This window comes from Cygnus atratus, chromosome 17 (genome assembly GCF_013377495.2).
Source record: "Cygnus atratus isolate AKBS03 ecotype Queensland, Australia chromosome 17, CAtr_DNAZoo_HiC_assembly, whole genome shotgun sequence".
In the NCBI taxonomy this organism is placed as follows: Eukaryota; Metazoa; Chordata; class Aves; order Anseriformes; family Anatidae; genus Cygnus; species Cygnus atratus.
The window spans coordinates 6593716-6607619 of record NC_066378.1 but is presented as its reverse complement, the minus strand read 5'-3'; the positions used below and the strand labels follow the sequence as shown (position 1 = coordinate 6607619).

The 13904-nt window shown below is 39.1% G+C and overlaps 1 protein-coding gene across 1 annotated transcript in view; it reads left to right on the top strand.

The window, feature by feature from the left end:
* The window catches only part of PPIL2 (peptidylprolyl isomerase like 2), a 72518-nt gene that overhangs the window by 46529 nt on the left and 12085 nt on the right, over positions 1 to 13904 (top strand). The window contains exons 14-16 of the mRNA XM_035556605.1: positions 1132 to 1165; positions 9921 to 10038; positions 12661 to 12717. Coding sequence (XP_035412498.1) covers positions 1132 to 1165; positions 9921 to 10038; positions 12661 to 12717 — 209 coding nt within the window. The remainder of the gene's footprint in view (positions 1 to 1131; positions 1166 to 9920; positions 10039 to 12660; positions 12718 to 13904) is intronic.

Genomic DNA, 13904 nt, shown 5'->3' with positions numbered 1-13904 from the left:
TTTATAAAGATATCAAGATATAATCCTTCAGCAATGGTTTACTTTCTTTACATCTTTCTGGGAGAGATGTATCTAATAACATGATAGTCTGAAAAAGTGTTTTGAATTCCAAGGTTTAATTCTCAGGACTGAAACTTAGATTTGGCTAGTCACCATGCCTAGTTAATAGATTTTCTAATGTATTTTTAGTTTAATATCAAGAATTGCCAGATGTTACGAGTCCTTGAGACATCTTGTTGCTACTGCAGTCCATCGGAAGGCCTAGAATATGACCTTTAATTTACATAGGTACAGTCCAGGTAGCTTAGGATATTGTAGCTGTACTGTAAGTTCCTTTCAAAAGAATTAGCAACCTGATCCTGAAGGCAGTGCACGTCTTTCAGAGGACATCACTGAATGTTAGATTTCATCCTGCCATCCTTAAAAAAAAAAAAAAAAAAAAAAAAAGCTTTTTTCTTCTGGCAGCACTATATATCTCAGTTCATAGTTTACCTCACCATTAAAATTGTGCTTGTGTGCTATTACTGTGTAGCTAGTCATGTCACGCTCCCTCTACTGTCGCTGGGCTATGGAATATTATTATTATTTCTGTAGACCCCGCATATATATATAAAGTGATTAATTTTGTTGCTAAAAGATTGGTTTCAGATGGGGATTTTTCCCACTGCAGACAGTGAGGAGGATACTGTGAAACATGGATTCAAATACAGAGAATATTCTACATCCCCTCATTTTGCCTTCACATCATGTGGAGGATTGGTAGCAAAATATAAAGCCTTTTCTGTTCCAAAGGCAATGCATCATCAATTAAAAAGCAGGTTTCACCCTAACACATAATAGAAAGGCTGATCTGGTTAACCCATTTGAGTCTGTTTATTTTCTTATTTAGCCCCTACAGACCTATTATTTTTACAAAACTGTCATTTTGCTCTTGGATAAGTAATGTAGGAGATGACAGCCAGCTGATAAAAGAAACTCCAAATAGGTAGTAATGGTTTCCTTGTTGCTAACTTGTCAACATCACATAGTATAGAAGGAAGAAAAATGAGTAGAATTGGCTTTTATGGCTTGTATTTAATGTCTTTCACACAGATATGTGTGTAACCTATTGATTTTATTTTAATTCTGCAGATCCAAGGAGGTGATCCGACTGGAACAGGAACAGGTAAGATTGAGTTTTCATTATGTAAACTGTTTTCACTTCATGTGCGATGTTGTTAAATTTGTTTCCAGATAACTTGTAGATTAAAATTCTCTAAATGATGATCTGTGGTACTTCATGAGTATTTCTGCTTTAAAGTACAGGTTTTATAGTTATATTTTTTATGACCATCTTTACTGTGCTTAAAATTTCATCCCATATATTCTAATTGTAAAACTTGGGCACTCTTCCATGTAGAATTCTTGTTGGGTCCTTGCTTCTTTTTTCTTCCAGAACATAAATAAAGGAAAATTAAAATGATTTTACAGCTGGCCTTCCAGGGCAAAGAACAAAGGAAGAAACACATTCATGCAAAGTTACTTTCAAATTCAGCGTTAATGAAATACTTGAGACCTGCCTCTGAATTGGGGAATGGCCAGATACCATCTGTTCTCCCAGCTAGTTGTCTTGTAAAGCCCATTCTTCTATTTTTTCTAATGTTTAGGTATTGCTGTTACTAAATTCTTCTGCCTGTTCTTTCTCCCTAAGTGTTGGAGATATGCAAAACAGTCATATCAGAAATGGTCAGGAGACATAGCAGCTGAAGGATCCTCAGAGCGTTTCCTACCACATTTGATATGTCATGTAATATTCCTAGTTGGTGCCGCAAATTTGCTCATTATCCACTTGTACCTTTTATCTACCCACTTGTAGGTGTCACCAGCCTCCACAGCTCCTTGTCTGGTCTTGTGGAGTTCTGTGCATTTTTATTCCAGTTCATACATGCGTCACTTGTATACACAAGCACTGTATTTCTCTGTGTGCTCACAGATCATCCAAAAAAGATGCCTTTGTAATTGTTAAATACTTTAGCACTATTTACTTTGTAAATAATGTTAGCGTGAGTTGCCCAACACCTTTTCTTCGGCGTGTTCCTCAGCAGTTGCATACTCTAAGACAGACTGGTTAAATGTTCTGATTTTGATGGCAAAAGCCTGCTAACAAGACTTGTTACTGTATATGTGTGGACTGTTAAAAGAAATATGATTTTATTTTGTTAGAAGGAAAGTTTTTGTTCAAATCCCAAAAGACATAATAAGGAACGTCTTTTAAAATGAGAAAGAGGTGTCAGGAGACTGGAGAAACTTAATGGGTTGACTCAGACAACTTTCAGGCTTTTGTAGGGTGGAGTTCAGATCTCACTGTGAAATGAAAATGAACTTGCTGGTGTCATTCTTGTCTCTGTAAATGCAAATGGTAAAAGTAGTGTAAGACAGCACAATTAGCAGTTGGCAGAAGACTGGCAGTGCAGCTATATTGAAGGTCAAGACTCTGCTGACAGAGGAAGTAGGAAGTAAAATGCAGATAAGACCGTTGGAGAAAAAACTTGTATGTATATTCTTTTATTTAAAAAAAAAAGAGCATAATGATGTCTAGTCTTTTCCACCTTGTTTTCCTCCTTGTCATTCTTAATTAAATATGAATTTATTGTAGACAAGGTATCTTGCAAGCAACTGTGAGGGCTGTTAAAGTTCCAATAAAATGGACAGTTTGCACTCAGATAAGTATGGCACTTGCAGATTTTCAGAGATTCTGGTCACCAAATGGTTTTAATGTTTTGAACATAGCTGAGTTTAAAATAATCACTTATCTAATGTGCTAATAATAGCATCCCAAGAAAATATTGCAAATGACAGTTTGGTAAACTACTGGACTTCTCTTGAACTCCCATGCCTGTGTGTTTAATACTTAAATTAAGTTTAGACAGTTCACAGAGTGGAGGTAGTCTGTGCTCCTGATTACCTGACAGATCCTGCACACTTGGCTGTGAGGCATCTACCAGCCAGCATAACTTCACAGAGATTGTGTTTGCATCATTTAGCCAATATTTGATGCTGGGATCTAATTGTAACTTCTCCAGCTGTGTGATGTGGTTTTACCTTTCATTTAGCTTTGTGGCACCTCTGATCAACGAGATCAGGTAGATTTCCCATAAGTTTAAGAATGTGCTTTACTCTGTAGCTATTCTCAGAGTTCTGTAAAAGGCAGACATTTCACATGTATTTCAAGCCACCAAAGCCCTTCTGGCTTCTCATTCTCTTCGTAGTGCAGCTGGAGGAAAGTGTGGCTAGGTAGCAGTGTAGGAACATGGCAAACGCAGCGATGCTATCCCAGGCTCCCAAAATGCAAAACTTTTGGTCCAAAATAATGGACTTTTGGTCCATTAATGCGATCACAATAACTTGTGTCAGGAAAGTTTTGGAGTAAAGCATTGGGTTTCAGTGATTTGTACCTTTTCACTTGAGTTTTGCATTTTATTTTATTTGTAATATAAATTCCTGTTTTGATTTCTTCTAGTAGCTAGAAGCAATTTTAGTGTTTCCTTGACTCACCACTTCTCAGTGAAAAGATGAATCTTTGAAAGCTAAGAAGTCCATAGAGATTTAATGGTCTTTAGAAGTTTATTGGGAGAGTAAACAGCTTGACTTCTGTAATATCGGGGAAGTATATGACTAGAACAGGGCTTTCTTCACAGATGTTTCAACTGGTATTAGTGAAGACTATTTAGGGTTACCCTTTAAACTTCTCTATTTTAAACTGCCAGAATGGTTTCTGTTGGAGCCTTTTATAGACTCTTTAAAAGACTTAAGACAAAAGGAATGTCCTTTGTTTCTTTCTGCTCTAACTGAAATTTACTGGCTAAAATAAAAAACAAAAACAAAACACTTTTTCTACACTGATACATGGAGGGTGCATTAAGCCTGTATATATTTTTGTTTTGTTATGTTTATTTACTTAGCCCTTGTCGTCAGCTCATGAGCTAGAACAGACTTATTCAAAAAACACCCCACCATTTGGTTTCAGTCATCTGACATTCATCCCATGTTCAGCAACAGGTGTCAGGTTTATGGTTGCAACACCCAAATGCTTAGATGATCACCCACTCCATTACTAACTAAGCCCAGGACTGCTCAGCTTTGGGGTGGATTTGGGCACAGTCAGTACATGACTGAAGGTTACATGTCATACGTACACAGACGGCAGCTGTGTGCTCAGCTCACCTAGATTTGGAAGCATTTCAGAGATGTAAAATGCCCACCTGGTAGGGGTGTTACTGACTGTCCGCTTCCACAGCTCCTCCAGCTGAACAGTTCTGTCTGTAAGCAGCACTGAACCTTATTTCTTTTTTTTTTTCTTTTATGCTTTTTTATGCAGCAGTGTGATGTGTCTGTCAGTCTCTTTACTGTCGTAACTAAGACCTAGCTGGTGTGTGAAGGACAACTGGCTACTGGTACTCAGTAGTTACCCTTGGGATGGGAGGAAGGTGGAAACGTGGATTATGGCATATAAAAATTGAGATACCACGCTAGGAAAAGAGTGAGGAAATAGAGCTTTAGCTTAGCTTAGCTGGCAGAACTGCATTGCCAAAGCAGTTAGATATACTGTCCTGTAGGTTTGATACCAATTTAGAGGGCCAAACTAATTTTCTGCAGCCATCAACTTCGTGTTTCATAAGACTACTGGGAGAAATCTTATTGTGCTGCAGCAGCTTATTTCGTTTCTTTAACAAAATAACCACCCATAGAGGCAGTATTCAGAGCAATAAGCTGAGTCATGGTCATTCTTTGTAATGATTAATTATTTGAAAATGAATTTTACATTTGTGATGTATCTCTTTTCCTGCTGTTCATAACAACTAAGTGGTTGAACATGGTGAGTAATTCTGTCTAGCTCATGGTAGTGCAAGTGGAACAGCTGCTCTGTATTTTCAGTGTTCCAAATAATAGAAGAAAATTTGCATGTAGGAAAAACAGGTTTAATATCCTGAACCCTTTGTATGAAAAAGAAAAACTATATGCAGGGCATTACATTTTTAAAGCAGCACAGGCATTTTTCAGCTACTCTTGCTTGCATTGTGTTGGAATAATAAATTGGTTTGAGTGTGCTTCTGTCTGTTTTTGAATGCAAGAAGGCACAAAGGAGGCATCTAATATCTGTAAAAGTCCAAGATAAAGCACCACTGGTAGGTGGACATTGCATTTTGGTTGGTATAAAGCAAAGCACTTTTTTTCCCCCCTCCTCTGAACCCTCAGTAGCAGAGAGACAGAGCACTGTGGACAAACTCGGTCAGTTCCGCAATGAGATTTCCTAGCAAGGAAAGCTCCTAAAATGCGGCCAGTTTTAAAACCTCTTTTCTTGCAGGATTGAAGTTTGGTGAAAGGGCAAGAGCAAGACCTTTTTATCTAGCAATATACTCCTTTCAGATTGCAGCCCCTCGGAAAATCCGGCCTCTGATATGTGGGTTAAAAGTACCTTGTCCTCTTATCTGAAAGGAGAGAAGTACTTACTGGATGAGCTAAGGCTTTCATATTTGCAAAATGATTCAAGAATCTCACTTGGAAAGCTCTATAGAAGTGTCAGATGTTATTATGTACCTCGTTGTTCCAAATGACAAGAAGAAAATTACAGAAAGTAAGCCATCATTTTTGTGAATCAGAACCCTCCCACTTCCTTACCACTGCTTAGCAATTTTTATGCCAGAAAAAGGAAGGATTTATTTAAAATCACAACTGTCATGAATGATTATTCCCAGCCCACACCTGGCTTTTGGAATGTTACATTTCTGAAGCTTTAGGTGCATCTCTCAGCTCTTTGCAAGAAAGTTGTACAACTTCTGTAAATTCACCCCCAAAAAATTACTTATTGGGAAAAAAAAAAAAGTCGTTAGAAGGAAGAAGGACTACCAAACGTGTTTTTAGTTCAAAATGCAATCTGAAAATGTGTGTTTTTTTTCTTCATAGTTGCTAATGTGTGATTGCTTCAGGTGTCAGTTGGTATCTATTCACCTTTTCACTATCAGCACAAGTTGCAGATGTGAGGCTGAATCATGCTTCAGGGTGCAATCACAGTGCAGGATACACGCTGCTGTTAGAAGAAGGCTAGTCTGTTGCGGTAGCTAATCCCAAATCCATTTCCAGCTTTGTGTAAACAAGGGACCCACATGTATAGAGTTATCAGTCCCTCTCCATTCTGCACTACATCCCCAGTCCAGCAAGCAGAACCTGTGTGGTATGTGTCTGCTCCCATTCAAAATCCCTTTGATTTTAGTAAAGAAGCCCCCAGAATATTTAACAACACTTCTTGTAATAGCATCTCAAAAACATTCCAAGTCCAGTAGGCACACAGTTCCACTGTGACAGAAAATAATCTTATCTGGGAGTAAACTGAGAGGAAGGTGAGTGACAGGCAGTGGTGCCTGCTGTGAATCAAACACCCAGACGTGATTTTTGTTTTCCATAGGCTTTTTCCACAAGCTGGTAAGTCAGATTTGGGGTGAGTTTTTTGCATCATCGTGACTCCATATATAGTCATTGGTGATCCATGCTCTCTCTCAGAGGAAGATTTTGGGAATAAAGGAGGAGCCTCCACTCTGTATGGAATATGCAGGGAGCGTAACATGAGAGGGCTCAGGCTAGACAGTGCGGTGGTTCCACCGCCTCGCATGTCTGCCTGCATCCACTCTGCATTCAGACAGTGAGGAAGATGGCACATCCACACTTCCCAACAGTGTTGAGAATAAATGCAGTAAAAGCTGATAGATACTTCAGAGTGCCTCATAATTATTAGTAGCAGGCTTGGAGCCTGTGAGCTGTTTTCCCAAGTTTACACTGAGCTCTTCGGTAGAAAGCAAAATGCAAGTTTAAAGTTCCTGTTCCAGACCCCAGTGGCTGAGCATTAGGCACAGTGCTGCCATGCCAGTAGACTAACGAGGAATTTGTACTTAATCTTCAGAGAGAAAGCGATTCTGGTCTTCAGTAATTAAAAATATATATGCTTTTAACTTGCCATCTTCTAGCTTGCTGCGTCTGGGCCCGCTTCAAGCAGATACTTGAAGCTTGGAATGATTCCAGAGGTTAGCAGGAGTTTGACAAACAGCACGTTCTGGCTATTTTTAATTTAAAGGGAACACTTTTTTGTTGTCGTTCTTTAAAAATAAATAAATAAATAAATAAAAATCTTTCCTGTATTGCTGGCTCACTGTCTGTGCCATGTCTCCACCTCCCCTCGCCAGCCCGTGCTGCCAGGCCTCTGCAGGCACTTCAGCTATGTCCTTTCCAGGACGTCTGGCCTTTCAGGCGGATGCTGCACAGGCCATTCTCTGCTCTCGCCTGCAGCTCTCGGGCAGACAGAATTAGCCTTGGAAACAGCTGTATGGCAGACAGGGAGGGAGGGACTGGATCTAACACTGTAACTATCTACTAAAATGTTAGCACTTATTTCCAAGAGAACTGGAGTGAACCAAAGTTAGCCATCATATATACGAGATTAATTCTGACCCTCCGTGTATGAGCTGAAATGAAATCATACAAAAATAACACTTCCAAAACCTAAAGATGATGGCTCATTGCTTCTGTCTGCAAGTGCTCGGGTCTGGTTGCTTGTTGTGCCAGAGAGTCTCTCTATCACTCGCTGTTTTTCTCTTGCCTTTTGAATTATTTTTCTTACAGCAAAGGCTGCAGGGGTGAGTCCACCCTCTTTCAACAGCTTGACAAGGCTGTAATTCGAGCATCTGCTGAAAGCCTGCTAAGGGTGTAGCAGACTCGAGGGTTTGGCCACTTGCTGCTGCGTACCATCTCAATTGGCCATGCTTATGTTTGCATGTTATCTGAAAATTTCAAGGCAACAAACAGTCCTCTGGGTTAGGACTGATAGTGCATCTGCTTTGCCAATAATGAGGAGTTCCTTCAAAAGATCTTTGAAGCAATATTACATATTTCTCAAAGGGAAATGTGACTGCAGCTGGTTACTGAGGTGCACGAGCTCTGTCTGGGGTGGAGGAGAGGAGTGCAGGGCCCAAAGCAATGGGGGTGGGAAGGGAGTATGTCTTCCAGTCCACGTCCAACTGCCTTGAAAGGGAAGGCTGAAATTGTGAAAGGCAAACAGGGAGAAAGAAACAGCGCACGGAGTGTGGTGGTGCTGACAGGGACCTGCAGGCTCTGCAGGTGTGTTTCTGGTTTCAGGCAGCACCTGGAGCCCCACTGCATTCTGATCCCGACTTGTTTATTTACAACCTACCAGAACGTGGCTTTTCTGAACAAGGCAGGTAGCAGGCACTACACAAGTAAACCTCTTGGAGCAAACAGGAACACACGAGGAGATTCATAAGCAAAGAATATTTTTGGCTTTTGGTAAGACATTTTGTAATAGGTTGAACACTTTGGATTTGGCTAGAGTAGCTGGTGTTTGGATTCATCTTCAAGGCAATGGAACAGACTGCAGCTGTACCATATCCCTTTCACCCACTAGTGGAAGAGATTGTCATACAGAATCAAGCTGATGTGATTTAGCTGATCTTAAAATATTTAATAGCCAAAGATTTGCTGAAGTAATCACTCCTTCTTTACTTCTGATTACAGAAAACCCCTACAGGGTTTGTCTCCTTTTGCTGCCTCTTGTCAAGTTGCAGAGCAGGCAACATGCAACTCTATTAATAAAGTCTTTTAAACATGATTAATTGGGTTTTTAAGTGGGTCAGTTTGTTCCAAAATTTCTCGCTTACTGAGTTCCTCTTGCACTTGCAACTGTCCACTTGTGATTCTTTGTTTTCATGCTATGAGCTGAAACTCTTTTCTCATTTGACGCACACTTGTGATTTTCTGCATACAGTTTTCAGTAGGAGCTAGTTTTACTCTTCTCAGCTTTATTTGCAGCTTGCCTGTGCAGCTATATCATCAAATTGCTTTTCTGTATTAAATATGCAAATAGTTGGTGAGCATTGCAGATCCTTTACTGACCTCCTGCTTTGCAAGTGATACAGTTACTCTAGAGGATTCTCCAGCCAGTTCTGCAGATGGACGAATCTTGCTGCATGTCTGGATAGTTTTGTTCGTTTTATTTTTAATACTATCCTAAGGTGAAATATTTTTCATGGTTTGTCAAACAAGATTATGGATTTGACTGTAAAACTATGACTCATTTCAGCCTTTATTTTTCTTATTAAGAATGATCCTGGAGGAAAGTGCAAATGAAAATGTCAGATCTGTCATAAATAATGTAAAAATGACAGACAGGAAGAGAGGTCTCACAGACCCTCCTTCTATCCACAGACACAGAAAAGAAATTAGTCTTGGAGAGCTGGGTCTGTGACTGGTGCAAAGTTTTATCATCCTTTTGACTTCATTGTATTTACGTGTTTACATCATCCAGATGTCTAGTCCAAAATACCTAAGTTTTGTTTTTTAGTTTTGGAGGAATATATTTTGTCATTCTTCATTGGTTGGCCAGGAACAAGCTTGTGAGCTTATAGTCCCTATTCTTTGTGGATTCTGTGAACATATTTCATCTCCTTGATATTTTATTTTTGGAAGCAATGCTATATCCAGAGTGCAATTAAACTAGTAATTCTTTGCTCTGTGTTTTGTCAGGAAGCCACTTTTAAAGATTTAATGTCTCAAAAAAGAAAAATTGTGGTGGACCAGCAGTAAAAAATTAAATCCTTGACAGTTCTTTGGCACACAATATATAATGCTGTTGATAAACAGTCTCATCTGTTGCAGTTGATAGTGGTGTGGGGGCACAGAATTGCATTGACTGTTACAAATATCTGATTTCAAGGGCATGCTCAGATACTAGCCTAGTGATAGGGATGAGGTAAGAATACATTATATACGTAGCAATCAGAAGTCCCAGAAACCTTAAATTTAATGTCAGTGTCTGCTATAGAATGCAATGGGAAATTAATGAAAGCAATCATTTCTATCATCTTTTCTTCTTTCAGGTGGAGAATCTTACTGGGGAAAACCTTTTAAAGATGAATTCAAGCCCAACTTGTCCCATACAGGACGTGGTGTTCTTAGTATGGCCAATTCAGGACCTAACACAAACAAATCACAGTTGTAAGTAGTCGCTTGCTCTTTGTATTTTATTGTTTCCCTCTAGACATTGTGTCTTGCTCCGTTAAGAAAATAAATGACATTTTATGAGCTACTCTTTAAAGCTCAGTCAAGTGAAATATTCTGTCAAGTGCTGCGTATTGAAATCAGGGTTGCTACAGCTGCTGTTACCCAATCTAAGAGCACCATGAGGCATGTCGAGAAGACTTGTAGGTTTATTGTATCGTTAATTTACCTTTTCTATTTTATGGGTTGTAGTTTCCATTTTTTCTCATGTAACCCCCACTCTTATCCCTGTGAAATCATTGTACCTCTCCACTCTGTTTAAATTTAGTCCCATATTGAACTTTTATTGAGGACTTAATGAAATAAAATACATACCATACTCCTTAGAAACATTGCTTCTTTTCAGTAGCCTGCTTTCAAATATATAAGAACATTTCTGATTTCTACAAATGTATAGAATACAAGCATGATAGAGTGCAGAACCTGAGACAGAAAATTACTTGGTTTTCAGTGTACAAAGCAGAATAAGGACTAAAATGTGGAAAAAAAAGAATGATGTGAGGAAGGAGAAAGAACAACTAACGAAATTTAAAATATCAAAGTTGTAATAACCTACTTTATATCTAACATAAATACAGATGTTTGCCAGCAGACTTATGAAAATGCTCTGTGTCACTTTGAGCCAACTATGTCTTGGTTGCTATCTAGGTACTGCGAAGAAAAAAGTTGTACCTTTATTGGGAACCCCAGGAGACTCTGCGTGTGTGTGTGTGTGTGTGTACAATGCTATGTATTGGGACTGTGTAGCAAGGGAGGGGATTCTTGGTGTTGGTCTTCATGATGCTTTGTATTATTATGGCTGGTAAGCTATGCAATAGTGTGGTTAAATTTAATTAAACACAAGTGCTTGTCTCGAGGTGTTTAATAGGCTTACACACGTGCTTAAGGCTAAGCACGTGTCGGGCAGTTTGCAGGATTGAGTTGCTGTAGAGCTTATTTTGGATTTGAATGTTACTGCCAGCACTCAGGTGCTAAATTAGGGAAGAGTAGAGGCTTTAAAAGGGGGGTGGGGAGGAATTCAAGAAACAAGTCACAGACAGTTCACGAGTGATGTGCCATATTGAGTCACATCATCTGCTGCTGTAAATGCTTCCCTAAAATTTGCAAATGAAATATGAAATGCCTTTACACGTGAAGTCCTTGAGAGACTCCAGCTGCCCGTATTTTTAAAACTTCCTAGGCAGTGTTTAGAGACTTAGGGCAACTGTTGTGACCTTAGGAACTGGTGCTCTCCCCATAGGTGGTGGTCACTGCAATGCAGGGTGAGCTGGGTTCCCTGTGTAAAGAGAAGCTCAAGTAATGCTCAGGACTTCTCTCCCCAGATGACCCTGAGTTATATTTATTCCATTGTCCTTAATTTTATTTTGACTGCAGTGATGGTTGAGGAGCTTTCTCAGAATATTTGCCTCTGCTCAGATTTTTTTTTATTACTGTCTATATCTATTACTATATACTATCTTAAGTGACCACCTGATAATATACATATTTGGATATCTAAGAATAAAGTGGTGCAAAGAACCCATGCACAGGGCTAAGTTGTAATGTACGCCCTGTGTGGGAGTTTGCATTTACAGTGTCTCAAAGCTTTCCTAGGGCAAGCTACGTTTTAATAGATTGTCTGGTAGATTGCAGCCCCTCCTATTTGCAATCATATAACTTCCTGAGGCAGTGGCTTATATGGAAAAGTGCTTTTGGAATGTTTATATATTTTTAGCCGTCTCTAATGTAGTGTAACAGATGGAGACAGGGAGGAGAGCCAGTACTGCATGTCCAGCCAACGTGGGCCATCGTGGTCTGCAGACCACAGAGTGGAAACCTCTGTCTCATACACTGCTAGTCCAAGTCTTCCAAAGAAGCATTAAGCTTTAGAGAAAAGCTTTAGTAGTAAAGATTACTTTGGATTTTTTATTTCAGTTTCTGTGTTTAAGTTTAAAAATAACACACACACACACATCTAAAAATCCAAGTTACACAGCTTTTCATTGCTTCTGACACTTTCAAGTGTTCTGCCATGTTTGTACCAAAACACAAATTTGCTCTGTCCAGAGGAGAGATGGGTTATAGATGGTTCAATTTAATGGAAAAAAAAAATTAAATGCAAATAGTAGATACCCAAAAAGATAAAAGTTTATACTGGCAGAGGGTTGTTGTGTTATGTAACTGCATTTGCTGGATACAAGCTCCCAGTCATGCACAAGAAATGTCCTCCTCAAGCAAGAACCATGTATCACTGTCCTGCAGTGAGCTTTCCAAAGCCTGCCTGGCCAAGAAGGCAGATGCTCTGATTATTTTTGGACATGGTACAAACCACCATGTTTGGAGTACTGATTGGGGATGTTGGTAAGGCATAAAAATGAGAGGTCCAAACTCCACAAATCCAAGACAAAACCCACAAAACAGAGAAGTTAAAGGGTGTTTGGCCAGCTGGACTCCAGAAAAGAGAGAAATCTGTCTCTTTGCAGAGGGCTATTACATACATCTTCTGGTTTTAAGCATAGCTTGCTATTGCTGAGTTTCAATGAGATAATATGCTAACCCTTATGTCTTTATTCCTTCCAGCTTTATCACATTCCGGTCTTGTGCATATCTGGACAAGAAGCATACAGTGTTTGGAAGGTATGTGAAAGCTATTGTGAGAAGCAGTATAGCAAATGTACTCTCCAGTGTGTCTAAAACCTAGAGAGAAGAAGCTGTTGATTTTTGAAATTGAGCTGGAGCAACCTCCTAGTTCATAATCCAGTTCTCTTTTTAATGAGTAGGTGGCCAACATCTCTTCAGTGCCAGTCATCAGATTCTGCTGTGTTTTTTTGGTTTTGTTTTGGTTTTGGTTTTAACTCTTTCCATCACTGTAAATTGCCTTATTTCCCTTTGTTGGGTGGTTGTCCAGGGAGTCAAGAACAAAGTAATCATCATCCAGTAACAAACCATGTTAGTGTTTGTGCACGCTAATTGTTGGGACACAAGAGATTACCTCTTCAACATTGCTTTCATCCTCTTAGGAGCTGTCAGCCAGCAAATTAGTCGTGACAGGGCTGCTCTTCCTCATGGCATAGAACATAGTGCTTCTGCATACATTACATCTCTTGACTCTTTTTATTATTTTTCATTCTATGCTTCCTTTATTTCTGACAGTATTGGTATAAAATCTACGGGTGTGCGTGTATATGTAGACGCATACACATAAAAGATATTGCTAATGCCAAGACAGCAAGGGAACTTCATTCTTTGTGAAGAAGTCTTTTCCAGTCAAGCCATCACATGGTAAAGATGAAGGTGTATATTACAGAACATATTAGAAAATATTTATATTGCAGAGAGACAATTGTATTGTTTGTTCTTTGCTTCCTTTGCTGCAGGTACATGGTATATACTAGGTCACACACAGCTATTCTAACAAATGCCTTGCTGCAGAAAGCAGAAAGGGGAACTTTACTAGCCTGCTTCTCTAGTAGTTCCTGAGGAATTTACGGTCTTTTTAAAAACGAAGATTTGGGTTTTAATCTTTTCCTAGTTTTATCTGTTTGAAGGGCAGCAATTGAAAATAAATACATATGTTGATTACTTTGGATGTTATACATTAGTGCTGTATAATGAAAGTGATATATTTATTCCATCTTCTCTGCTTGTGAGTTCTTGAGACAGAAGATGGCTTCATTTTAAACAATTATATTAGTACCATTAGTTCTGATACCGATTCTGCAGTAATTGCACCCTTTGAAATATATTACTTTATCCTTTTTCAGGTATATCCTAGGAAAATTTAAAGTTATTTGTCATTTGGTAAAAGCAGATAAATAAAGCAA